The following is a 27,783-nucleotide window of genomic DNA, read 5'->3' as shown; positions in this document are numbered from 1 at the left end:
GGCATCTCTTGATTTAAGACTTTGACAATGTCAAAAGTGTTCTTGACTTGGTTAGATGTTGTGAAGTATTTTTTCTTATCATGAACTTTTGTTGTCTTCTGTGGTCTCTCAGGACTTGGGGTGTCTCTGAGCTGGCCAGTGTATTCCCTATTTTTGAGAAAGTACCAGATTATTGATTTGTCTCCTCCTCATGCTTTTACTGTCTCTCTGATGAGTTTATTTTGTCTTTTTCATACTTACGAACTCCCCCTCACTTGCACTGACATTTCTAGTCCTCATTGAGAGATCTAGAAAAGCGCAATGAACTGTAAGTTCAAAAGTGGAATCAATTCAGATATTATATCTTCTTCATGTGTCATTAAATAGTGAATGCGGGAACAAGCCCACCTGGCCATCAACCTGCTTGTTCAATTACTTTTGAGCCCTTGAAAGTGGTGGGCTATGTATAAAAAAGCAGTACTTCTGGTAAATGTCTTGAATTGAAGCGAAAAGTCTGAATTTCAATCATACCTTGATTGTCTGATTAAAAATCCGCCGTGGTGGTGTACAGAGCCAAAATGATCTGTGGTTAGAGAATATAAAAATCTATTTTTTGTTTATACATACTGTATGTGCAAAATCTTTTTGGTATCTCTTACTTGTTAACAGTTGAAGCACCAGTGGAATCGTGTGAATGACACAGGAGGCATTTTGCATGAAAATTTCATATGGTTTGTATACGACAGAATATTGTTTTGAAGTACTGAGTATGTGGCACAAATGCAGAAGAACAAAGGTGTGCGTTTAAAATTCAGCTGATTTTTTAATAATGAGCAAATACGTTAGTGTGTTTGACTTTTAAAGTTCTGTTTAACTGTGGTTCCATAGTCGAATTAACAATTTGCCCTCAGCACAGTGTGTAAGCCGGTGTGTATACTTAACAAAGGACACTTGTACAGTAGGACAGGTAGAACAGGTTGAGTGGGGACGTGCACACAAAAGTCAGAGGAGATTGTCGTTCTGACAGACGAGTATGATGGGAAGGTTCTGCCCTTTAAATAGACAGGATAATTGCTGGGGAGAGAGAGACAAAAAAGGTGAAGGGGGTGAGAGAGGAGGCGGCAGAGGAACATAGTAATAGAGAAACGGAGAACATGAGATCAACTCCCTGCCCCCTTTTGAAGAAAACAGAACTCACTTTAGAAGTTATGGCCTGTGTTAGTTCCACTACTGCTTCCTGACAAAGTTCTCGAAAGTGCCGGGGTTAGGCGGAGACATTCACTGAGGCACTATAGCTTATTCCAGATAGACTGGTGTGTTTGTGCAGGTCCAGTGATAACAGTTGTTAGTCAAAATAGCTGTTAAAATACAATGCAAGCAGTTTGTAATAGGTCATTGTACCATGTCTGACAAACTCATTCGTACCAGATAATTTTTTTAATTAATCAACCGATTAATTTTCCTCATTACTGTTCGAAATACTTCAAATGATGCATTAAAAAAGTCAGATCAGTTTCTCTTTAATATCCTTTGTGTATCACTAAGGCTTCCATGTTTCAGACTTCCTCCGACTGAAAAAGTTCACTTTAATTTCTGGTCTTAATTGTTATTTCATTTATTTAGAATATTTTGTTTATTGCATTGTTCTTTCTTTCTTTGTTTACTAAACGAGTTTGTTATTGTTAAAAAGCAAACCAAACCCCATAGATTCCCATTTTCAAAGGATCGACTTAATAGCATTTATATATACGCTTTCATCTTCACAAAAAGAAAATGGGCCTCAATGGACAGATTTTACCTTCATAAAAACCCTGAGTGAAGTGATTTTAGAGGCCCGATTGTTTTAACTGTCCTGAGCCAGGGAGCTGGAGCCAGCAGACATTGGCTAGGCCTATGCATACAATTAAGTGCCATAACTATACTGTTGAAACAGACCATTGAACAAATATGCAGGTCCTTTTTGACTTTTTTGAGTCTATTTTTTTCTTGAGTTACGCAGACATCATGATGCATCCTACATAACCATACTGTATTGTGACCAAGATCACATCATTGTTGAGTCACAATGCCTTTGTTTTGCATCAATTTTTATACGTTCTCTAAACTTGATACTTTATGAATAAAATACAGAGAACAAAGCAGAACAAAACGAGGGAGAAAGTAAAAAAGGCAAAACACCAGTGTTAGAGGATGGACATGAAAAACATTTGACACTTCCACTTGGTCAAACGTGAACAATATAACAAAGAGAGAAAGGAGGAGAGGTACATGTGTTCAGGAGAGGTATGTAAGTGTAAGTGAGTTACCGCTTTCTTCTCTGATGGCTTGATCAGCTCTTGTGATGCAATTCAGAGAGCTGTCTTTCTCTTGCTCGTTAACACACACGCACACACACACTCGATTTAGAGACTGCCTTTGATCTCCACTCCAGCCAATTCGGCCATGACACATACCCACACACTCCAAGACAAGCACGCACACATAGTCCAAAGAAACTCCCCACCAAACTATTTAGTTTCATTAGGGGCAGATTCTTCAAAAAGGACAGAGAACAAGAAGAAGAAAGGAGGGGGTGAGGGAAGGAAGAAGAGGAAGAAGAGAAGAGGGAAAAAATGAGAACTGGGAGAAGAAAGGCACTGCAGCCACATTAAAATGAGACCTGGAGAAAAACTATTACTGGTGGGAGAAAGCTGAAAAGGAGAGTAGATGGAGGAGGAGGAGGGGGGTAAAGAACAGTGTGTGGACATAAAGTGTGGACAAAAAAGGAGAGTGCATATGGCCATATTTGCATTTTCAAAACAGACATTTCTTTCCTCTTTCTGCTGCACAGACAACCTTTTACTGGTTGCATTTTCAATGGTCAAATCCATGAGAACAAAACTGAAATCAGAAGATGTGAGGACTAAGATTATTTTTTCAGGATTATTTTAGTTTATGTAAAAAGAAGGGACCTGTTATAATGGGCCACTGGTGAGGACCTGAATGTAATGCTTCCAAAATAAAACAGGAAGAACTCACACACAACTTCCATGTTCGGCATTTGAAAAGGTTCCTAAAAATGACAATGTTCAGCCAGAAGGCTTTGTTTTGGTCCCAAATGTCAAAATAAATAAAGAGGAAGGAAGGAAAGACAAAATACTAACCTGCTATAATGAAATATATGAAATTAAATAAATAACACACAATGTGTTTTTCTTTTAAAGAAACTTTTACACAAGGTTCAGTCAGAGGGCCTTGGGTAAAAGGTAACCTTTTTAATGGCTCTTGGATATTTTCTTTATTGTTTTTTTTTTAAATTATATATATATATATATATATATATATATATATATATATATATATTTTTTTTTTTTTTTTACATACATCGCAGTTCAGCCAGAGGGCTTTGTTTTGGTCCCCAATTTAAAACAGAAAGAAATCCAATTCAGAAAGAAAGGAGGACATGACAGACGAGTCAGAATGAGAGGACAGACAGCAGATGGGAGTGAATGACAACACCCACAGGTCACAACAGCAGAGACCCAGGAGTCCTCTCCACTGCTGAGGAGAAGGAAGAGGAATAAGGGGGGTGATGGGGGAAGAAGGGGAGGAAGAGGTGGTTGGGGTGCTGGTCGGCAAAAATCAAACGGGACCCAATTATAGGAATCACAACGAGTCAGTGAGCAGGGAAACTCTCTTACCTGGAAAACACCGAGGCATTTGCGTGCACTCTTGAACGCATTCCACAAGCAAAGCACACACATACTCAAAGACACACACACAAAATAAAAAAAGACGTTCAAATATGCACAGGTGCTACAAATCTGCACATACACACACACGCACAAATTTCTGCTTTACAGTTTTCTGCAAAGGAACACACATAGTTGCACATTTTGCTTTGTGGGTCCACATGCACACACACTTCTCCCCAAACCAAGTGTGGATCCTGATAATTAGCCTGGCCAGGCCGGTGTGAAATTACTGTTCTCATCTGCTAATGGATGAGAAGACCTGAAGTGAACAGACACACAGAGACACGCACACACACCTCCTATTAAAAGAATAACAGTGGGAAAGTCCAAAGAGCAAAAGAAAGACTAAAACCAAAACTGGGGATGTCAGGACTAAGGACAAAAAAAAAAAAAAAGTCTAGATATTTTTAGGAAAGCTCATTAATTACCCATTTGGCTACTGCTTAGGTAGGGGGTGGTGACATTACAACATTACAAGACATCTGCACCACTGACTACTGATATGTTGTGAAGGCCACCTATGAGGAGGAGGAGGAGGTGGTGAGGCCAACGCTGGTGAGCACAGAACAATTAGTAGTACTGGTGATCCATCAAAGACTACAGAGAGAGGACAGACAGAGATAAATAAAGAGATGGGAAAGGAAAGAACTGGAGCTCGAAGTCAAAAATCTGACATGAAAGAGAAATGGAGTGAGGAGGAGAGAGAAAGACTGAGAAGGCAGGGAGAAAGAGAGGAACCTGTGACCTTAGATGAAAGAAGCAGTGACTGTGGGCTACAATTAGGGATGGCAGGAGGGAGAGCATAGGTCAGGAGAACAGGGCTACACACACACACACACACACACACACACACAGAGCAAACAAGTGTCTAACATATTGTTCGTGCTATGTTCACATGAATGGATGAAGACCTGATTTTAGTACAGATAGCTAGTATAGCTGAGTGTGATCATGTATCAGTTTGTATATGTTTCTGAGGTTTCTGTCACATTTAGTGTTAGCTGTGGGAAAAGAAGGTTTCAAACCTAAAATCTAAGTAACATAACTAGTCTCAACACTCAAAGGGATGTCCTACAGTGTTAAATAATAAATAATGTTTGCTTTTTTTAACATTTGAGACTCTGGGTAATCAATCTCCAATTAATCGCTGTTTCACACCATCCCACTTAGACAACATTTTGGCCTGGCCCGGCAGCTGAATAAGCTTTGATTTTTTAAATTTCTATATTAAATCTCACCTGAGTTGATTTTTTTTTGATCTAATCAGTGCACAAGTGTAAAAACAGGAAAAATTAAATCTCTTAAAAATGCCAGAAAAATGAGCCATTTTAACTTTTAACTTCTTTAGAGCTGACAGACAAAATAAGTAATAGCTCATTTTCTCTCTGAAGACAACTCCTGAAATACTGCTGACCAGTGTAATATAATTAGCACTAAAACTATGAGTTTTCTGGAGTATCAGTTTTTCGATAAAAGAGAACTGCATTATCATATAAAAATCCTGACACCTGCAGCTTTGTGTACGACATGATTTCAGTTAAAAGGTGACACCTGATGACTCATTTGTCGTTTGTGCTTTGAAAGCTATACGCTAAAGCAGCTAATGTAAGCCCCACCTTTCCCTCACATTAGCCGTTTCCCTTGAAGAACGAAGCCTGCTTTAGCTGAATTAAATTATACCTTATGCATGCTAAACCGCAAAGCACCTACTTAGACAGATGGAGAGTTAAATGGGAAAAGCTTGGGCCTCTCGAGCTGATAACACAGACACACACACACTCATGCTAATCAAAACAAGACATCAAGTAATCTAATCTGAATCACTAACAATTATCAGCACATTGGCCTCGAGGCCAGTCGTATTCCTTTGATCAATGTTTTCTATTAAAAAAAGTGTAAACAATTCAATATCTCCCTCCCACCCCTCCTGCTTCCCTTCCTTTTTTATGCAGAGGAGTGTGTGTGTGTATGTGTAAGTAAGTGTGTGTTTAGGGGTTATTAACCAATTGTCCTTGGAAATGAGTGAGGAAATAAGGAGGAGAGAGAGAAAGAGTGGAGGGGTGGGTTTGCCTACTTTAAGGAGCTAATCTAAGTGAAGTCCGCCATCTTGCCAGACAACAAGGGACAGAAGAGGACCTTTTTTTGTGGCTAAGGAAATATATCAGCACTGCAACAGCTTTGAAAAACTCTTTTAATTTGCTTTCTTCCACTGAAGACTTTTAACGGCTCCCAGTCCTTGGAAGGTCCTCGTTTATTTCCTCAGATTATGCCGAACTGGTTATTCCTGTGGCCGGCGCACAAACATGAACAAACACCGACAACACACACATACACACTTTAAAAACATCTAATTCAAGGGCATATTTCTCTTTAAGGACTCAGGGAGCAAACGCAGGGGCATGCGGCTGCTGCCTTTTAGATATTTCATTACCAAAAGGTATTTATTTCATTTTACCCTCAAATCCCTTGTCGTCACAATTCTCACAAGACCATATTTTTTTCTTAACCCTCCCCCTTTCCTTTTCTCTGAAATATTTGGAAACGTAACGGAGGATTTGACCACAGTGCTTTCCCAGGGTAACTCCTGGTTCATCAGTGTGCCCCCTCCTCCCAGTATATTATGTTCAGTGGAGCGTGCTCAGTTCAGAGCTGGCAATTTCACTCGCATCTTCTCTAGTCTAGTTTGCTTCGCTACAGCGATTTCTGGCCCCCTTCTTTTTTTTTCTTCTTTTTTTTACCATGAATGTACTTTTGCTGACAGGTGTTTGTGTACAACATTTACTCAGTGTTCAGGGGAAAGTGAGGGGGCAGCAAAATTGGTGGGGGATGTCATAAAAATTGTGCAGAGTCAAGATGACCAAAGAGAGAGTCTGAGCAGAGAGAGAGAGCACGAGAGAGCGGGGGAGACATGTTTATGGTGAGAGGAGCGAGTGGAGGAGTCCATCCATATTTGAGCTTTCCACACTGACATGTTCAGGACACACAGCAGAGTGTAAGTGAGTCTCAGCAGAAGTTAATAAGGAAAAGTCTTCTCTCCTTCTCAAAGCCTTTCCTTAAAGTGTTCACCAAAGTGGGCTGCCACAGGATGAGACAGTTTGGACAAGCTTTTCCAGCATGTTGGAAGCGCAGTGAGCAGCAAATAGAGAGACTGTGGAAGTGACATGAGGGCGCTGAATAAGTTGGGGAGGTGTGGGGTCACCCTATTAGCTTGCCCTGCACACTGACGTGATGCCATACAACAAAACTCATATTCAAGCAAGCTTTTACTCACTACACAGACCTCATCCTGACTCTCGGGGCCTTTCTTATATACAATGTCCACATCTACAGTTATGTCCATATATATTTGGACACTGACACAAGTTTATTTTTTTTTTACCTGTTCACTTAAACATATTCCAGTAATGGTTACATAATGGTCATGGCCTAATGTGTAGACGTGCAGCTTTCTTAGGAGTTGTGCCGCTCAGTTTTTAATTGGACTACTTTGACTCAAAGGTTATTTCATGTGCAAGTGACAAAACACCTTCCTTATGTCATTATCAGTTAAGCAGAAAAAAAGTCTGGAATTGAGTTTGCGTGAGGTGCTTGCATTTGGAAGATTTTGCTCTCCATGCAGGAGAAACAGGCTATTCTTAAGCTGCGAAAACAGAAAAAACCCATCTGAGAAACTGCTAAAATATTAGGAGTGACAGTTTGGTATGTCCTGAGAAAGAAATAAAGCACTGGTGAACTCAGCAACGCAAAAAGACCTGGACATCCATAGAAAACAACAGTGGTGGATGATCACAGAATAATTTCCATGGTGAAGGGAAACCCTTCACAACAGCCAACCAAGTGAACAACACTCTCCAGGAAGAAGATTTATCGATATCCAAGTCTACCATAAAAAGGAGACTGCATGAAAGTAAATACAGAGGGTTTACTGCAAGGTGCAAGCCAGTAATACGCCTCAAGACCAGACAGTCCAGCTTGGACTATAGTAAAAAACAAACATCTAAAAAAAAAAAAAAACAGCACAGTTCTGGAAAAACATTCTTTGGGCAGATGAAACGAAGATCAAACTCTACCAGAATGATGGTAGAACAGAGACAATTTCATTCTTTTAAGCGGACAATACCAACACCTCCAATCCCACACAGACAAAAAGGAAGGCTTGGACTTACATCACAGACACCTGCAGCTCTGTTTGGTGCAGCTGCAGCTGAGTTGGAGATGTATTTGCTGCCGGCTTTCATCGCAGCATCTCTACGGGCCTGCTCCAAGAGGAGTCTGGCTCTCTCCTTCAACTCCTCCTGACGAGAGAGGACCTTCTACACATGTGAAAAGAGAGAGAATACACTCAGAAAACTAAAGCTATTGTAACCGAGACTGGGAAGGATTCATTGTAATCACATTGTGCCATAAATAAGGTAAGCTTTCTTCAGCCAGGCCTCAATCACACAGACCTACAGACCGGTGACCCCCTGGCAACCTCCAGGGTTGATTGGTGAGTGATTGCTGGAGGTTGCAGGTTCCGATTAGTTGAAACTGGTTGCAAAGAGGGTGCTGCACTTAAAACCTTGTGATTTCTTTGGATGCTAGCAGACTGACGTGGTCAACTTTGATTTTCATGAAGGATGTAGACTTGTCTGCAAACTTGTCTCTACCACAGAGCGGTAGTGAAACTTTGTTGTGCATTACCACTAAAACTAACAGGTTTCAAATGGGTCAACTTCAGCTTTTTACGCTTTAAAAGTCAGTGTCTTCCAGGCAAACCAGTGACAACTGTCATAAACCGCTAGTGACCAAACAAACTGCACGGAGGTTTGAAGTGCGACAGCCTCCAGCAATCACTCGCCAACCAAATGTGGAGTAACCATTTTTCTCTAACAATTGGTGGTTGCCAATGCAGCATAAGCATGCATGCCAGATAGAGGAAAGAATCCTGGAATGTTTTATAATAATATATAGCTTTTTAAAATCTAACTTCTTAATGATATAAAAATAAAATCATCTTTGGTATCCATACCTAGTATATCACCTGGGTAATAAGTCACAGAAGATAAAAGGAGGTTGTATACTTTTCGCATCCACGAGTCCGCTGGGGTCTACCTGGGAAGCGCAAAGGTCCATGCTGATGCCAACCGGCCGGCTTAGTTTTTGTGACTGCCTGGACTTGTTCACTGACAATTTATATCAAAATACACCACCTATGCATGGACCCAAGCAGTTGACTTCAAGCGGACTTTAAAGAAGTATAACAGGAATGACTACTCAGCCTTTGGATCTCCAACTGTCCGTGTTTTTGCCCTATTGCTCAAGACTGCAGCCACTTCCTATGTAAGGTAGCTTCTCCTTATAATTTACCACTTGCCAATCAAGGTCTGAAGAACTAAAACAATCCATTTCTTTTAAACCATACTCACCTTCTCAGCTGGGGGGCTCGACACAGGGGCAGGTCGTGGCTCCTAAAAAGAAAATAAATCATGACTGCAGTGGTCAAAGAGGCACTCCTAATTTTCAAAGTATTTCCCCAGAAGAATGAAACCAATAATGTTGTTTAGAATGGTGAGTGATGTGTTTATCTTCAGCAGCAAACTATCACACAAGCGGCTTTCACATTTCTTTACCGGACATGCAGCAAGTGGGGGATTAATTCAGCCCTATGCTTTTCTAATCCAGGAGCAGGTATGTTCCCTATGATATGCACTCTCTGAGGGGAACCTGGGCTCATAGCCCTGTCTGGGTCCATTTGTGTGGAGAGCATGACGGCTTTGGCAAATAAGCAAACCACACACTGAAGTCAGAATTTTATCTGGGTGTATTGTAAGCAGAGCTTTTACATTTAGCAATATTACCCCAAATCTGGCCTGGATACATCCTGCTAACTAGATAAAAGCAGATCAAAATGGGATGTCATGACTGTCATAGCCCCCCGCTTGCCCTGTGACCTTTCGACTTGTAAACAACAAGCAGTAATCTGGGGTTAACCAACGCAGACAGCAGTGCATTCAGTGTGATTGTGCACACACACGCACATACAGGTGTGTGTCACAGGGTGTGTGTGAGAGACGAGATGATGTGTGCTCTGTGCAAAGCATCGCCACGCCTGAGCAGTCACGGTGCGACTGCCATCAACTGCAGGGATGAGAAATATAATGAAAAATATAATGAAATGTCAAAGCAGGGGGTTCTCCCAGTGCCTTTCATAGTCGCCACGTGTTAAAGGCTCGGCCCAGACGTGTCTGGTTCTCGGCTACAAGACAGGTGACGACAACATCTAATGCAGAACGGGAGAGTTTCAGTACGGTCATCTCTGCAACCGCATCAACGAGGTCGGGATTTGAAGCTTAGCGAGCGTCAGAAGGGAATGAATGTTCACCGTATCCTCTGTCTTTGACTGATGTAGCTGTGAAAGTTTCAATCAAATTCAGGGTGCAAGGATAAAAATGAGAACAATTCATTTAGGGGGAAAAGCAGGAATCTGCACGCAAACGCTGTCAGAATCTTAATACCTGCATTAAGCAGTTAGAATTAGTCCAGATCATACAGACTGACCCAGAGGTGTTTTAAGGCACTGGACTCAAGATTAGATGTGTGTAATTTACTTGATTACTTTCCAACATCATATATTTACAATATTCAGGAAACACTACAGTGTGTTAATAAAGTATTAAGTATGAAATGTTAGGCTTCATGTGTATTTACCTGTTTGACTGGGGCATCTGTATGATTCACTGGAGAAGAGCTGGTATCTGATGCAGGCTCAGACTCTGAGTGACGCAGGCTTGCCCTCTTTTTCTTGATGAGGTCGGCATCCCTGTTGTAGGAGAAGCCCAGTTTCGGATGGGGTGGTGAGTGGGACAAAGAAGCTCCTCTCCTGGTAGGGGACGCTGGTTCGGGAGCTCCCTCTCCTCTCTGCTCTCCTGGTTCATCCTTGTTTTGCCTTTCCTTCTCCATCTCCCTCTCCACTCGCTGTGGTAACTCACTAAGGTCTAAAGTGTTTGCTTTCTGTAGATTTCCCCTGTCCTCAGAGCCTGACGCCATCACATAGGTTGAGTTTGTTGCTGTGGAAACTAATACTGTGCGCGGTGATGGGACAGGAGGCGAGGACTGCGACGGCGCTGGAGTCGACAAGCCGGCCGAAACTGCTCCTACCTCGGCCTTCAAACCTTGCTCCTTCACCTCTCCCTCAGTAGCTTCAGCTCTGTTAGATTCAGTGGTGGCACCGCTGGCAGAAACAGCAGCCTGAGAGTCAGCCTTGCGGGGCTGCACATCGTTCAGTTCAGCGTAGAACTTGTCCTGGTCTATTGATGCATTTGTATCAGTCTCAAAGTCACCCACTTTGTAGGTGCTGCGGTTGCTGTTGGCCTCTATCTGCACCACATTAAGCTCCTCGCCAGAGAAATGGGCCCGGATCTGATACAGGTAGGTCATTACTGTTAGTTTGTCAGGAATGGCCAGCAGCACCATATCGGATGGCTCCAGGAGACGAGAGATGCCGAGGCTGGCGAAGCCGTCATATGCCTATCGAAACAAGTACGAGAATAGACAGACTTTCAGAGTATTCTTCATCACAACGAGGGCAGAGAGGGATCAAAGGGTAAATAGCGAGACAGGAGAGGCATGCTTTCTTTTTTAGACATAGATTATATTTGGTGCATTGCATACATGACCTAAGTGTGTTCGCATGTGTTTGTGCGTGAGCGACACTTTTGGCATGCCTGCTGACAGGCCACGTCAGGGATGGTTGTCCCCGATAAGGGACGTAGATACCCCAAGACAGAGAGCTTAATCCCGAAGTGTCTGTGAGTGTGTATGTGTGTGTCTTTATCGCTCCCCTGCATCAACATGCCCACGCTCTCCGTCACGCGTGTAATTGGTCTGATTAGAGTCTGATGAGAAAATACAGGTGTGATTATCAAGCGACACACGAAAAACCAATCCCCCATCACAAGATAGACTGAGACAGAGAGACACAGAGAGAAGGGATGAAAACCATTATCGCAGCCAATGACAGGTAAATAAATAGATTAACAGCACACAAACACACAGCCTCCATTCCTGCGCACACACAACCTCGTCATCCATCTCTCTCAGGTATCGCAGCTTGTATCTGGCCTGCTTGATAGTGTTAATCTAATTCCAACCTGTTGCAGCGCCCGTTTGTTTCACTGCCTCTGTTGATCTGCTCAGTCTATCAACCCCCCCGACTTCCACCAAACCCTCCTTGATGGTTGAAGAGCCTGCTTAACCATTTACAATTTTGAGTTCTTTTCTGCTTCTTCAGTCTCCAATTTCTTGTGAAACTAGCCTTTAGAGACATTTTTTCACTTTTATTCTGGACAATATCGTAAGAAGCAGGTCGGGATACGGTCCAAAGTTGGCTTTTCTCACATGTAGCACACAGCAGGAGATAGTCTGCTTCATACCCACTCTCACTAGTGTGGAAAAAATCCAGTGGGTTTTTCCCTGGATAAAAATGTGCACCTGCACTACTCTCACATGGGGCCTTTCTACTACTGAGCTGTTGGTTAACTCTTTACACCTTGAAAGCCTATTAGGAGAAAACCTCAAAGCTCTTTTCTGAATTGTGTGGTCTCTGTCATATTTTTGGCCTGGTTACTAAATCATACTGTATCAGTAGTTAGAGGTGCCTATGTAGTGACTATGCATGGAACAACTCAGAAATTGCTCTCAAGTCTGTCAAACCACATCCTATATATACTGAGGTGTTTTTATAAGAGGGAAAAAGTGGATTCTAACCAAGCTGCAACCGCAGGGGCTAAAAATGAAGCCAGGACGGAAAAAAATGATGTTTCTCTAATGACAAAAGCAGGCTGGACCCAAAAGCCAGCTAGACCCCCATGTTAAAATGCCTAATTTTAGTCACAGATATAAGCATGTTTACAGCCTGGTACAATGCAGTCTTTCTATAGCAAATATCCCACTTTACTAAAACTGCAGATGAGGGTTTTTTTGTTTTATTTTATAACTTGTGTGTTTTAGTTGCATTAAGACCAAAAGTCTGAATTATCAGGTGCAAGACCAATTTCACAGACAGGTATGGTGACACAGGTGGACCTCACAGTGTCTTTGGTGTCTTCTACAGACAAGTTCGTCTAAAAAAAAGGTCACTTCTGGTTGTCAAAAACACAAAACAAAAACATGAGGCAATCACAAATCACTCATTGACATCACAGTGGCTACTCCCTTGATGCTCCTGTACAGCTGGTTTTCCTTTAAGAGATGTTGAAAGTACATGGTTTACAATGTAACTATGGCATGTATGCATGCTTTTGTAGAGTTCATATACCTGAGGCATTTCTCAATTTACAATCAATTGGTAGAAGGACTGTTTTTCCACTCTCACCTGTTTGGTTCATTTCTATTGATTTAAAAAACTAACCATGGGTAGAATAAGTATACTCACACAGGAAAATGAGGCGCATGTGAGTGCATGTACACAAAAACAAAGCAGGAAAAAAAGAAGAGACGGCGGGAAAAAAGAAAAGGGAGAACAGAGAGGCGTTTGCCTTTGCTGCGAGCCCCCCCGTCCCTTTTCCCTGACAGGACTGTGAAAGAAAAAAGAGAAAAGAATATGACGAATAAGAGGGCCTGATTGGGTTTCTAACACGTATTCAGGGGAGCAAAGTGTGCTTGCATTGTTCCCCTCTTGCCCAGGGTAGGCTGTGAAAGAGAGCGACAACTTTGCTGCTCAATAGGTACAGAATGAAAGAATGAGAGAAAGGAAAGCGTGAGAGTGGGAGAAAGTGAGAGCTGCATGAGGAAGAGGTCGGGGGGGGGAGGCTCTCGAGCTGGGTTTTGTTTCAGGGTCGATGTTAGTCTTGACATGCGCTACAGTCTTTTCGACCTTAGTGTCATGCTTTATTCTTCTTATATCTTCTCTTACAGTTTGAAAAGTATTGGTTGTATCGTACTGAGACAATGATGACTACTGAGCAAAGCCCTGTTGTTTTTAAGAGGATGGTGTTCAAAGGTGGTAGCCTGCAGTCTGTGACACAGAAGTACAGCATCTCCAGTAAAGTAAGAAATTAAAGTGGCAATACTTTGTAATTGTCAACAAAACTACCAAAACAGAGATGCCAGAAATAACAATGTACCTCTCTCTCACTTATTTCTTGCTTAAAATAACTTTTTAAAATAACTTTTAAAACGCATGTTTAGCTTTTAAATTTTAAAAACAGTAAATATAACCATAATTGAGCATACTCATAGTGGGCTGAAACAGTTATAGGGAGTAAAAAAAGATTTTTTTATGTTACCCAGACAGGCTGCAAACGTAGGTCTGTCTATTCTCGTAGGTGCCACTCCAGGGCTGGTTTTTAGCATGGGGGAGATTGAACTTGCGACCCCCACTCCAGAGGTGTGTATTTTTACCACTACACTATCCAGCTGCACAAATAAATAGTGCTACATCACAAGAATAGTTGCCTTAAGGCACTTTATATTGTAAGGTAAAGCAAATATCAAGCGCAACAGTGTGGCTCCATTTAGGAAGAACCACAGGTCTTAAAAAGAGCTGAGGAGATACGGCTGGCCCAGGAAATTTAATAAAATAATCTAGTATCAAGCTTTAATGAGTCTTATTATAACTATATGATTATTTTTATTATTATTATTATTATTTTTTTACTAACGAGCGAAATCCCCTCCTATGGGCCTTTGGCACTTTTTAAAATTCTCCATTCTGTTTTTAGTCCTGAGCCGAACAAAATCTACTGGATACAAATTTTGTGGCTGTTAAATAAGTGAATAAGTGATAAGTGAAACATGAAAAAATGGAAACAAAGAACGTAACATCACATTTGCAGAGGGATAATGAATTGAATATATCATATAGTTGGGATTTATAATAAATCTTTTTAAAAATATATAGATGTTAATAATCACTGTATGTGTGATGACTGCATTTAAATAAAGACACTAGGCTTATTACAGTAAGATACTGCTATATAAATATAAACAAAATGCAATAAAACACTTTATATGATTCAACAAGTATGTATGAGAAGTTCCTAGGATCTGCCACAAATACATGTGAATGTATACTAGTACTGCAACCCTAATAATATTAGTTGAGCAAATGTTAAATGTTAAATCAGGCCACCCCCCAAAAAAACATCCAACTCTGGATACACTTAGCTTGACAAAGCTAACTCCTCATTCAGAACAAGCTCAGTCACATGAGTAAATACAGGACATCAACCTCCATGTATGTACAAAAAACATGGTAGTTGCCTGATTGCATTGAATTTTTCCTCATTCTGTAACTTACTGCAACTTCTGCTAACTAAATAGTTTCCCAGAGTTTGAGGGTGTTGCACACTCATGACCACTTTTGATCACACAGGCCACCTGACAGGAGGTAACCTTTCTGGAAACACTCACAGTCTGACTTGGACTGATTAAAATCACTCTGATATTCTAAAATAAAAAATTATAAAGAAATCACATTAATACTGTATTGTGTCCTGTGATAACATATCATAGAACGCGTGGTGATTCCCACCACTAATGCATACATTATGTATGAGACCTGCTGATATACGTTCCCCCATATAGTTTAGCCAGTACAGTTGCTCCAACCCTTTGTTTATAACACTCACTATTGTGTGTACTACATGCAGCAGAGTAGCATAGCAATGGAGTAGAAGGTGGTGTTGACTCAAGCTCCATCTTCATGGTGGTCTTTCATCTAGTTTGTGAAATCAACTTCAAGTGTAGAAGGGTTAAAATAATCTCTCTCATTCATTTTTTTAAAGGCATTTAAATTATGTTGTTTGATATGCGTCGTTGACTGACAATGGCGAGCTTATTTAAAAAAATGCAACCCTTCTTTTGCTCTCCACAAGGTTTAACTAGATACAGCCAAACCCCGAGTACAACTGACCAACAGTACACCAGCTAAACTACCACAGAAAGCATTTTTTGGCCAGTAACAGTATCACACATTTTGGAGAATATCTAGTTTTCTCACTTTCCATCAACCTCCCGACAAAGCTCTGGGTCTGGACTAAATGTCACCACCGCCTGCCCCAGGCCGCTGCTCCCTGCTCCCCCTCCACTCCCTCTCATTGACTGACAGCTATCTATCGCTGTCAATCAGCACCTCCTTCCTTCAGCCCAACCCCTCATGGTTGCGCTCAGGGCGATTTAGCCTGGTGCTTGGTGCTACACTATCAGATGGCATGACAAATTACTTCTCCTTGGCCTCATTACACACACACACACACACACACACACACACACACACACACACACACACACACACACACACACACACACACACACACACACACACACACACACACACACACACACACACACACACACACACACACAGGACAAGACAGAAGCAAGGTCCAAACATATCGATGCTCCAAAGTCATAAAACATACAAAACCTCTACAAATTAACATGCAAACACATACCGTTTGATAACAGATCATTTCAAAGGCTGTGGATGTTCTGAATTATTCACTTTCTCCCCCTTTTTTTCTACCCACCCCCAATATTGATTGCCCTTATCTGTCATAATTCAGCACAGTCTGAGCTCATTGCAATCACTTTTCACAGATAGACGGTGAGAGGAGGGGGCCATGTCTATCAACTGCCCATGAAAAGCAGAGATAGTCGTCGTTTCTCTACATTTCCATTCCTGCTCTCCATTCAATAAATTCTATACTTTCCAATAACTCATCAGGAATCAGCACTGAACAGGTTCTTCTCTTTTCATCGGTCTCTTTCACTCAGATCTGCAAACATTTATGATTTCCTCTTAAAAAGTCTCTTTTCTAAACACCCATTGTCATTTTTTTGTTGTTTTTCCTGCTTTGGGGTCCTTAATCTGCCACACTATGCTCTCTTCCACTGTATCTCATGTCATGTCAGCATTTTCTTTTTATGATGGTCAACTTTCTCTATTCAAACACCCTCAGGGTGCTATATGACACCACCCAGTGCAGTACTAATCTTTCTGCTCTCCTGAACCACCTGGCTTCCACATCCAATCAGTCACTTGCATTTACAGTTGTGCAGCAACGCTGGAGATGTGATACAACACCTTCCAGATACTGCATCTCATAGCATCTCTTCATGATAGGATTTTGAAGCTAAATTAATCTAGCAACCAAAATAAAGCAGCATGCAATGCCAATATTTGACTCAGCACAATCCAGGAGGAAGCAAACTTACCGGAGTATTTTCGTTGACTGAAAAATTAAATTAAAAAACTCCACCAACTTCCCTGGCTGCTATCTTTGATATTTTGGTGCTTTGTTTTTCAGAGGGCCTTGCTCTCATTGTTCTGAAATGTGAATCTGCTGTCTGAAGCAGTTTCCTTCAATGAACATGAAGCCCTGGACCTTTCTCTGTGCATGTGAAAACACAAATATTCAGCTCACTTGGGTCAGACATTAAACTGCCAGATTCCCACCACAAAGTCTGAACAACATCTGTATGAATACACTGTGCTGATGAGACAGTAAAGTAGGTCAGGTGAATTCGCAGCTAGCAGCCGGTCACCCCAATGTCCTCCTTCCTGTCTTCCTCCATTCCAGGCAGCACCTCAACCAGAGTACCTCTACAAATGATGAAGCTAACAGAAGCTCTTTCTGATCAGAGTCTTGTGATATTTCCTCTGTAAATGGAGCTAAAGGTAAGTGAAAATGAAAGGAACAGTGCACATTTTGTTGAAATGTTAGGCTAAAAAACAAGAAACAAAATATGTAAATATGATCACCGCCCTTTAAGCTATGCATGACATTTAGGAGCGATGGGATCAAATCTCTTGATGAAATGTTCACTGGTGCTCGGTACAAGTTTGGACTGCCTCAACGCCCCTGTGGTCTAATGATGAGTTTTGACACCTTAGTATATCTCCATGAAAAGGTGTTTTGACGACCATTGGAAGAGTTTCTGGGATTTTCCAAAGGTTGCTCCACAGGCAAAGACTACCCTCACTTAATTTCTGATGCAAACAGTCATTTCTGTTCTATAAGCAGGCATGAAATATGACAAAAACGGTTCAGTTCAAAAAAGAGCTTCAAGGTTTACTCCTAGTAAGCTTTCAAGGGATAAAGATTTAATTCTTCATGGCATAAATTCAGCAAGGTGTTAGACATTATATTAAATGGCCATTCAGAAATGATATCATCCATTCTATTAGTTTAGCCAATATCGTGAGTCTAACCCCTTATAACACTCTCAGCATTGTGTGAAACAATAACAGCTAAAAATACATTATAGACCCAGGTTTTTGAGAGCTACATGAGAACTAACAGGAAGTGGTAGGTAATATCTACCTGTATCGCCATTTTTGACAAATATACATGAGCACCAGGTGTAGATCTCCACAGAGAAGCTGGTTGGAGTACGCCAGCTACAGTGCTGCAGCTATTCACCAGCTATCACCTTCTACGGCATATTCCTATATTACTTATATCTAGCCAATTTCTTCAGGGCTACTTGAGCACCTGGAGGGGGGTGAGGGGCAGTTAGCAGATATGGGATTGGGTCTCTACCTCTCGCTCCACTGTGGTTATTGTCAACAGGCTAGCATTCATGCCTAACAGGGCCACCAGAGGTTATCGCTCAGCCAGAGAGTGTATGAGAAGAGGAAATCAAGCTGCAGGAACCCGACGCATATCGTTCTGTGTAGCCCTCGGGGCCGAAAAGGGGACCGCTGGTGTGCCGTGTGAATACAGGTGCGTGCAGCGTGTGTGTAGTAAGTGCGGGAAAAATACAGCAGTGTGCGAAGAAGTAAATGTGGAGGCAAAGAGCCAGCGGGCAAAAAAAAAATGTAGATCTGTGTGGAAGGAAACCTTTAACAGTCAATGTGCAGACATGAAGACATAGGGCAACAATGAAAAATAGGTGTGTGCATCTGCTTTATATGTGGGTCAAAATTTGTTAGAAGAGGAGAGGAATGAAACTCTTCTTTTCACACATACATTTTGCAGTTTTGCTTCTGTACAAAATAACATGGGATGGAAATCAGACAATCAAGATGGGATTAAAGTGCGACTTTGAGCTTTAATTCAGGGAGTTTTATAATATACATAAATTTACAACTGTTTAAGAGTGACAACCATATTTATACACAATCCCCCATATTCAGAGGTTCAAAATTAATGGGATAATTGACATTGACGATGACAATTTCATGGCCAGGTGAGACCTGCTCACTTGTTATTTCAAGACAAATGAAGCAGGCTGTTGATTCAAAGTGCTCAATTTTCATTGTGAAGGTTTTCACTATAATTTTTATTTAATTGTCAATATGAGATCCTAAGATATATTAGTGTAAGTGAGCAACCTTTAGCCTGTAAAACCCAAATAACCCTCAGACAGACAGCAAAAACTTTACAAGTGGACAAATCAAAAATCTGCATTATTAAAAAGAGTGAATGCACCGACCAGCTCAGCATCAACAAAAGGCCTGAAAGACCACAGCAGACTAAACTAAAGAAAAACTAACAGTGAAGTGTACATAGCTATGCTCACTGCTCAGATTCAGCCAAATGCTGCAAAACTGACCAGACAGCGCTTCACCACGCAAATGGATAATAACTCAAAGCATACTGCAAAAGCAATGGGATAGAAATGGGATAGTTTTCAATAACTGACTCAGTCATCTGATTTAAAACCCAAGAGAGCATGCTTTTCAATTGCTTTCGATTATTAAGTAAAAACCTGAATGCAGAAATACCCACAAACACATACCTACAGGCAGCTGCAGTAAAGATCTGGGGGAGCAGCTCGAGGGAGTAAACACAACATTTGCTGATGTCCATGGTGCTACACCCCGGTTTTACATTTCAGGCAGACATTGTTTTGTTTTTTTCATCCAAGTATTTAAAAAAGTCTTTACATGTATTTGTTAGTTTGTCCCATTAACTTTGAATCACTGAAAACAAAATGTATGGCTGACACCAAATCCCTGTTTATACTATTTAAAGTCACTGCTCTAAGCAACACAAGACAAATGTTCTCTTATTAAAAACACACAAGTAGCTAAAGTAGTTTAGTAAGCTCCCAGCATGCTGCTGAGCTGAACACACTTTCTCATCTCTGCCAGGTGACTAAGTCACACACACATCACAGCAAGGGGGGAACATCTTATGAAAACTGTCATTTGTGTGTGTACATGCATTTGACTGTCTTCCTATGTGTGTCTACCAATCCCGTTCAAACACCATAAACACAATATCCATGGATTAATGGCAGATCTCTAAATAAGGCCAAATGGAGATGTGGATGGGAGGGAGCTAAGTGGTGTGAAGGGCCCAGCGGTGGCTGCCTCTTACCTTTTTGTTGTTTTCTTTAATATCCTGAGGATTGAGCGACTTGTAGTCTCTGAAAGAACAGTGGGGAGGGTTGGAGAGGAGGTGAGCAGAGAAAGAGAGGGAAAAAAATGGTAGACAGAGAGACATAGCGGAGAAAAAGGTGTGTTTAAATATGCGTCACATGTAATGGTATTAGAACTGTAACATGCAATTTCATAGCAGTGCAATCAACAGAACTAATAGAGTGGAAAATATGTAAAAATAACACACCGGAGAGGAAAGGCACACAAGCACAAACACACACACGTGTACACAAAATTATCTTCATGTCTGCCTCCTTGATGGGACTGCAGGTTTTCCATATAATGTTCTTTTGAGTGTGACACACACACACACACACAAAATACTTCAAAGAATTATAATCGCACACACGAGAACAACACGATTAGTGTTGGAAGCAAACATACAACAGTTTTTGACTGTGGAAATGACAGATTGAGTGTTTGTATGAATGAATCACATTAATCAAACACGGGCACACTACAGGTTAACTGTGCAAATATAATAGCGAGGGATTAGGGGTGTAAGAATTCTGAAACCGAGACCGAAATCACGATACAAACACACCATCAGCTAACGGTGGGGTCTTTGAAGCAGCTTGATTTGGATAGAGTTAATGTCAGTTTCGGCAACATACTCAATTTTCCCTATTTTCTGCTCAGTTTCTTTCAACAATTTTCTTTGTTATACAGTCTGCAACATTTACTTTATTGTTCCTCATTGCATCTGTCTGGTTCCAGTTTTCATTAGAAACCACACAGACAAAGATAAAAAGTAAAGGAGGATACGAGCTAAAAGAAGTTATATATTTCTATCTTATAGGTCTGATGCTTGACTGATGATTTAGACCTCAGTGGGAAACCTATGTCTATGCAGAAGTCAATATTTAACTGAAAATACATAAGAAAAATGGGGTTTAATGGCATCTTTTCTACATTACATTTTTTTACTACAAGTTATGAAAAAAGATTAGGTATAACATTAGGTATAACTAGAACATATGACCTGACTTGAGTTAGTTATTCAGTTTAGAATGAGTGTGAATTTAATGTGATCTGTGCGTTTGTGGTTCGTACATCAAGTCGGGTCTGAAATGGTGCAGCAGGGCGCAGAAGGCCAGCCCGTTCCTCCAGGACGTGGTGAAGTTGGTGATCTTCACCCCACGGTAGTTCTTCGTGACCTCGCGGCACCAGGCCAGCAGGGACTGGCTGGCATTGGGTTTTCCTCCCAGAATGGGGCTTGGGACTGGGCTGGGCTGCAGGCAGGAGGCGGTGGCAGGGTTAAAGGGGTAATGATGGGGGAGAAAGAAGAAAGAGGGAGACTCCTTAAATGTCATGTTTTTAAAATAAATTAAAAAAAAACATGAGGGGATTGGTGCAACATTCAGATATACATGATTTAATTACAGCTGTCATTTGGGATCACTATATTTAAAGCACAAATGACACCACACATTAATACTTTACCCTTGTACTTTGTCAATTAATTTCCAGAGTATATATTTATGCAGCCCTCCTTCCCTTCACTCCAAAACAACCCCCTTTTCCTTATTTATTACTGAATAAAAATGTTTCACTTAAAAACCACTACCCATCCAATTAGCATGACACCGGGACAGAATGACAGAGCTTGCACACGAATGAACGTGCACACACACAGACTCGTGCCGTAATGAAGGGTCATTCAGAATGCAGTGTATGACCGTGAATAATGTAAACATCTTATTAATTAGCTCCGCCTTTGAAGTCTTATCTGGGTTGAAAAAGCTCTCACCATTAGGAGCCTTTCCTGTCCTAGACTCCAAATCCCACAAATCCTCAGTGGTGTGGAGACAGTGGTCTTTGCCTGACGCCCGTGCTATTCTGATTATTCAGCTGGCTGTTCACTAATCTGGTTATGGAGGGACTGATAAGGGATAATTCTCTCAGATCATTTTGGAGAGGAACGGCAAAAATGTCATAGAGATTTGATTAAATACATTAGAGGCCAATGATCAAAAAGAATGAAATGTGTTCCAAATGCAAGCGTATATTAGTCTTTTGTGTAAAAAAACCAAAAACAAAACAGTTAACATACGACAAATAACACAGACATCATGAATTATATTATGCAATATGTTTGAGAAAGTTTACAGCATATAATATTTCATAGTTTGTTTTATCTGCACACATTTTTTTTAACATTACTCGCTTAAATGAGAGCTGTGACATCCAAACATTACCAGGTGATGTTTAAACTTCACCTTTACTCAAGCCTCGGCAGAGGCCAGAGAAGGAAAGAAGTTAGTTGCACATGAGGTGATGTACCTCAGTAACTAGTTAACCCAGTTTTAAGACCCACAGTGGAGAGCTGCAGCTCAAGACAGTTCTCACTGTGTGAACCTCACTCCCCTAACAAGGCTTGTGGTGGCCAACCAACCCCCTCTCTTGGCTGCTTTCGGCTACTGCATTATGAAGAAATAAAGTCGAGGGATGGGAGCCAAGACTGAGGAGATTTGAATTTTAAGGAGATAGAATTTCCAGCGTGCTGACTAATTCCTCATCAGAACATTTGTCAATTTTAGATGGTTTTGTGTTATTTTTAAATTATAAACTGAAGAAAGGCTTGATAATGCCGTCAGACCTTGCCCTAGCTGTTCACAATTTTTTTTAATATTAAATATATTTAGTTTACAAGGTCAAAAGTGAAAAAATAAGCCATTTAGCCTATAAGCACAAGGAAGTCTGTTACTCATCCATTGTTGCATTTTAAACTATGACCATGTGCCTGGAGTCTACCAAGAAGCCACAAGCTCCAAAGCAGATGAAAGAGACTGGAGGCCATCTCTAATAGCAGCTCCTAACCTTTGTACCTGTGTGTGTGTGTGTGTGAGCGTGTGTGAGCGTGAGAGAGTCAATCGGGGCCCGATGGCAGTCTTGGTACAGGGAGACGGTAGCGAGAGCCTGAGGGGCAGGCTCTTGACATTTCCGGCTCATCTTTAAAAAGAGGGCCTTAACCTTTACCCACAGCTCCGTCAGACACGTTTTAGGAGATCTTGACAAAACCTCAGTGCTTCTCAAACAAATGGAAAGGGGGGAAAAAGAAGCAAAAAAAACAAGATAAGAAGTCATAAAATCATGCGGCAAAAAGATAAGGATTATCTTATTTTTAAAATTACAGTATGTGGATAGTGGTTATTTTGTTTTGTTTGTTTCTATCCGTGAGTACTGATCATTCCAAAGACTCAAACTCCAGTCGTGTTCTTCCTTTGCCGCCATTTGTGTGTGCCATTACAATGTGTGTGTGTGTGTTTTTAGAGTTTCAGTGTGGAGTGGTCTTCCTCCAGGCCTTCCCCTTCTGCTTTTTCAAGTGACGGTTGAAAGTAGCTGTCTAATTTGAGCGCTCTAATTACCTGGGATTAGAGACCAGGTGCTATTAAAGCAATTAGACACACAGCACACTTCAGTGCCGCAGACCCTGTACCCTAGCCGGCAGAAAACACACAAACGTACACATATACACACACACACACACACCTGTGTAACACAGCCAGTGGAAATAAATATTAAGTTTAAGGGAAAGTGTCTTTAAGGCTCATTCACCTCGCCACAAATACACACAAATAATCACTTATACATACTTCTGACTTCAATTAAAAGTATTTGGAGGTGTGTTACTGGAAATTGGCAAGCCATTTTAAAAGCACAGATTAACCACATGTTTTCTTCATTTCCGACAAACCCCTCGCAGCGGCCCTACAGTCATCACAACCTAAAGCGGGTGTAGTTTTCCTCAGACTGTTTCATTACCACCTTTTCCGATAAAGGTTTTACAAATGCATCGCGCTACTCGAGCTTTCATATCCATCAAATATTGAACAAATACCATATCGTCCGTTACAGGACTGGCTGCATTTCCTTAAGACACAAACACAGGAGTGCAATTTTCATGAGGAGCAGAAATGCACCCTGACTTATCAAACAGTTTGCTGTCTTGCCTAAAGGAGCGAGTGCATGTGTGTGTGTGTTTGTCTTTTATCAGTCTGTGTGAATGTCACTGTGTGTGTGTGTGTTTGTGTGTATGTGTTACACTGACACAGTCATGTAGCTAGCTCGGCTCGAGGGTAGGATTAGCGGAGAGCATTGCCTTGGCCCACAAACATTCCATATTAAAAAATGAAAAGGCAACCTTCATTACTATCAGTGGCACATAACCTCCCCTCTTCCTCCTCCTCTGCTACTATTATACACAGCCATAACAGCCTGGGCAGAAAATACAAGCCACTGACAAGAGATTCCATTATTTCCTGATGCCTCAGTGTCAACAACATACATCTGACGGGGCAAAGAAAGCAAAAAAAAAATGGAGGAAGGGAAAAGGATGTTAGAGAGAAAGGAGGGGGGTTAAGCTCACTACAATGCCTGAATGAAAGATAGGAGGAAACCTGGGAATGGAAGCATCCAGCTTCCTGTTGGTACTGGAGTCAGGAGGAGGATTTTGGGTTTCACAGATGTGATTTTGGGAGGGTGATGTGAGATCTGAAATAACGGTGATGCTGCTCAACAATGACAGAGATAATTAATAAGCTCTCACAGGATAACGAGGAGCTACAGAACAATTCTAGAGTGAGGTTGTTGTCTTTACTGTAGATGTGGACCATGAGCAAATATTTAATTTACTGTAGATAGGCAAGACAATATTACAAATGCTTTTGATTAAGTGGGAAGCACCGGTAAAGCCACTTTATTAAATAAATAAAGATACAAATTCTCCACTTTATTCAAAAGAAAATGTTCAATTGAGCTACTCGAGATAAGCTGAAACCATAAGTTGAAAAGACGCATCTTACCCTACCTCCTTAAAAAGTTTCCAGGAAACATTAGTGAAATTAATTTCTTATTTACAAAACAGAAGGACAGTCTGAAAATAAAATATATGATCAAATCTACCATTTATAATGGAAATGCAAAAAACCTTCACCTGTAGAGTTTTCTAACAGAACAGCAACAATTTACATCTATAAAACTCAAAAACAGTCTTTAGCTGTAGAAATACGTTACATTTGGAGCGTGCTCGTCAGCACACACTGTGGCGGTTTGTAGTGAAACTATTGGGATAAAAGTCAGCAGCTCCAAGCCGGAGGTTCTCTGCCAGAAAAAGGTGGATTGTTTCCTCTTGGTTGGGGGAAAGTGGCTGTCCCAAGTGAGGGAATTCAAGTTTCTCAGGGTCTTACTTATTTAATGACTGTAAGACGACCTGTGAAGTGGTCAACGGTAACTTCCAGTCTCAACTGGATAGTCATGGTGAAAGGGGAGAGGACATCTAGAACACCCTAAATAGTTTGATGCCACTGGGACTAAACTTCAGATAATCATAGGATGGTAAGATTTTGCTTCCAGTCATTAGTTTAGTTAATAAAACAACTTTTAATTGCTTATTGTAGACAAGTCTTGTACCTTTTGCCCCACTAACAGTGTGGAGAATTGCAGAGTCAAGGGTAAAAATCTGAAAGAAAGTCTATTAAACTGCACCCAAACGAAGATCAACAAATGTAAACAAAGTCACGTGGCATTAAACATGGGGGCTAAAGCACACAGAGGCCACCAAACTGGCCTTTCTGAGTCATAAAAAAAGACACAAGTCAAACATTTTAAAGTGGCAGCTTTGTCTCTCACTCTGGGGCATGACGCTTCAATGGAAACTTAACTGGGCTCAACCCAATGACATAAACCCACGACTCTGTGGAGAGAAAAGAGCTTCCGTGTCTTTCCAATCTCACTTTCGAGGCTTCAAAGCAGTGTCAGAGTGTCAGATTTGAGGAGGTGTTGAATCTCATACTCTTTAAAACTTGTAATCCGCTCAAGGAGCCTAAGGCAAAAAAAAAAAAAAAGAAAAGAAAAAAAAGGAGAGGAAAGTCCATGCACACACATATACACACAGTGCAAAGTACACACAAGACACACATACTGTACATGCATGCAAACAGCAGGGACATACACACTTACTGTATGGATAACAACATCTTAGAAATGGTAGCCTAACACACTCCTCTTATCCAAGATACACATACTTGGGGGAAAAATTAATACCTGCTCATATTTAAGAGGATAGGGTTGGTGCACTTAAGTGGCCTGTCCATCCTGCTACAGAAAAACCTCATCTGATTGGCTCATCTCCAAATACCCACATGCTCAATTATTTAATTGCACCTTCAATCAAAACAAGCAATTTGTTTAATCTGAGCTTTCCAAGTCCAACGTCTTCACATTAGGAAAAACACGGAGCGGAAAAACGAGAGAGAGAGAGAACGATCACCTCGCGTCATCTTACCCATGAAATTATGCTTCGGATTTCAAACGCTGCCTGCGTGAGAGCGGAGGGGAGGGAGCAAAGTCCAATCAAAAGTTCAATTATGTAAATGGAGATGTGAAGTGGATGGGGCAATAAGGAGATTGGGGAGAAGGAGGGGTTTGTGGGGGATGGGGGGCATAAGGGTGGAACAGGAGAGGAGAGTGAATGTAGCGTAAAAAATAATACACATTAACATACAAAGGAAATGTATGTCTCATTACCTTTGTAATCGACTGGGGTGGGGGCCTCCTTCCAAAGAGAGGTATGAGTACGAGAGCTCAGACGCTGTTTAGTTAAGTTGGGCTTTATTTTACGAACAGGTGGAAACAGAAGGGCAGCCCATCTATGACACACTGAAATTGCTTCGGTAAGTTTTCATAGCTATTTAACAAATCTTTGCACTGTGGCTTTGTGTACTGTCACCAAGTAAAGAAATATGTAAATAAACTCATCATGATGGCGATGGGGGGAGGTTGCTGGTGATTCACGCTTTCCATCACTTGCAGGCCAAGACAGAGGGCCTTTCGGCAGTTGGCTACAGAGATGTAAAATGCAAAAATCTGGAAAAGCGGTTTCCTTTTCCAGGACCGTATCGCTTCCAAGGCCTATTTTGCTCCACAGGCATAACCATGCAAAGCTGTCTTTAAAAAAAAACAAAACATACAGGAGAGGACAAGCCTTTGAAATTGAAATAAAACCATTCACTAGGGGAAAAAAAAAAAAAAGGAAAATAAAATGGAAGGAGGGACAGTGCCAGCTTGCAGTGTGCCCACCCGCCCGCTTACTCGCCTAACATGTAACACAGGGGCATAATGCGGTGTAAGCGCTGGCTTTAGCTTGTCATGGAAACGGCAGTAGCATTACCCACACTCACGCCTCTGCAAATTAGCTTTGGCTGTGGGGAAAAGGCGTGCAGGGTGGGTAGGTTTGAGATCGAGTATGTGCGGTGAGGATGCTGTCTGCAGTGGGGACAAAACAAGACAACATCACTGATGGTAAAAATGTCCTACACTCCATTTCTTTGAGTCCTTCTCCATCTGCTTCCTCTCATAAGTTACACTGATCTAACAGAGGATATTTCAGACTCCTCCTGAGCCATTCCAGTGAGCCATTTCCTTCTCCTCAATCACCATTTCATAAAATTACACTGTCACTAGTTTAAACTGAAACCTCACAGTTGCCACTTCAAACACCGCTCAAAATCAGTGTATATGGTTGCCCTGTATATGGGTACGTATGGCCAAGACATGCCTTTGCCAGGAAATAAACGTACATTTTAAAATCCAGATTTGCACAAATTCATCTAATGCTCTAATTGCCTCCTAATCTTCCTCAGATAAACAAATAAGGTTTGTGAGAAAGAGGAGAAAATGGGAGGCTGCTTTTAT

The 27,783-nt window shown here is 41.2% G+C and overlaps 1 protein-coding gene across 4 annotated transcripts in view; it reads right to left on the bottom strand.

Moving 5' to 3' along the window:
- Positions 1-27,783, bottom strand: part of ehbp1 (EH domain binding protein 1) — a 157,100-nt gene that overhangs the window by 57,067 nt on the left and 72,250 nt on the right. For all 4 annotated transcript variants that reach the window (XM_035904844.2, XM_087850042.1, XM_087850041.1 and 1 more), the window contains 5 exons: positions 21,142-21,320; positions 20,027-20,075; positions 10,404-11,222; positions 9,122-9,163; positions 7,880-8,026 (listed from right to left, as the gene is read on the bottom strand). In XM_035904844.2, coding sequence (XP_035760737.2) covers positions 7,880-8,026; positions 9,122-9,163; positions 10,404-11,222; positions 20,027-20,075; positions 21,142-21,320 — 1,236 coding nt within the window. The remainder of the gene's footprint in view (positions 1-7,879; positions 8,027-9,121; positions 9,164-10,403; positions 11,223-20,026; positions 20,076-21,141; positions 21,321-27,783) is intronic.

This window comes from Neolamprologus brichardi, chromosome 13 (genome assembly GCF_056152115.1).
Source record: "Neolamprologus brichardi isolate AB-2024 chromosome 13, ASM5615211v1, whole genome shotgun sequence".
In the NCBI taxonomy this organism is placed as follows: Eukaryota; Metazoa; Chordata; class Actinopteri; order Cichliformes; family Cichlidae; genus Neolamprologus; species Neolamprologus brichardi.
This window is presented reverse-complemented; position numbering and strand designations above follow the sequence as displayed.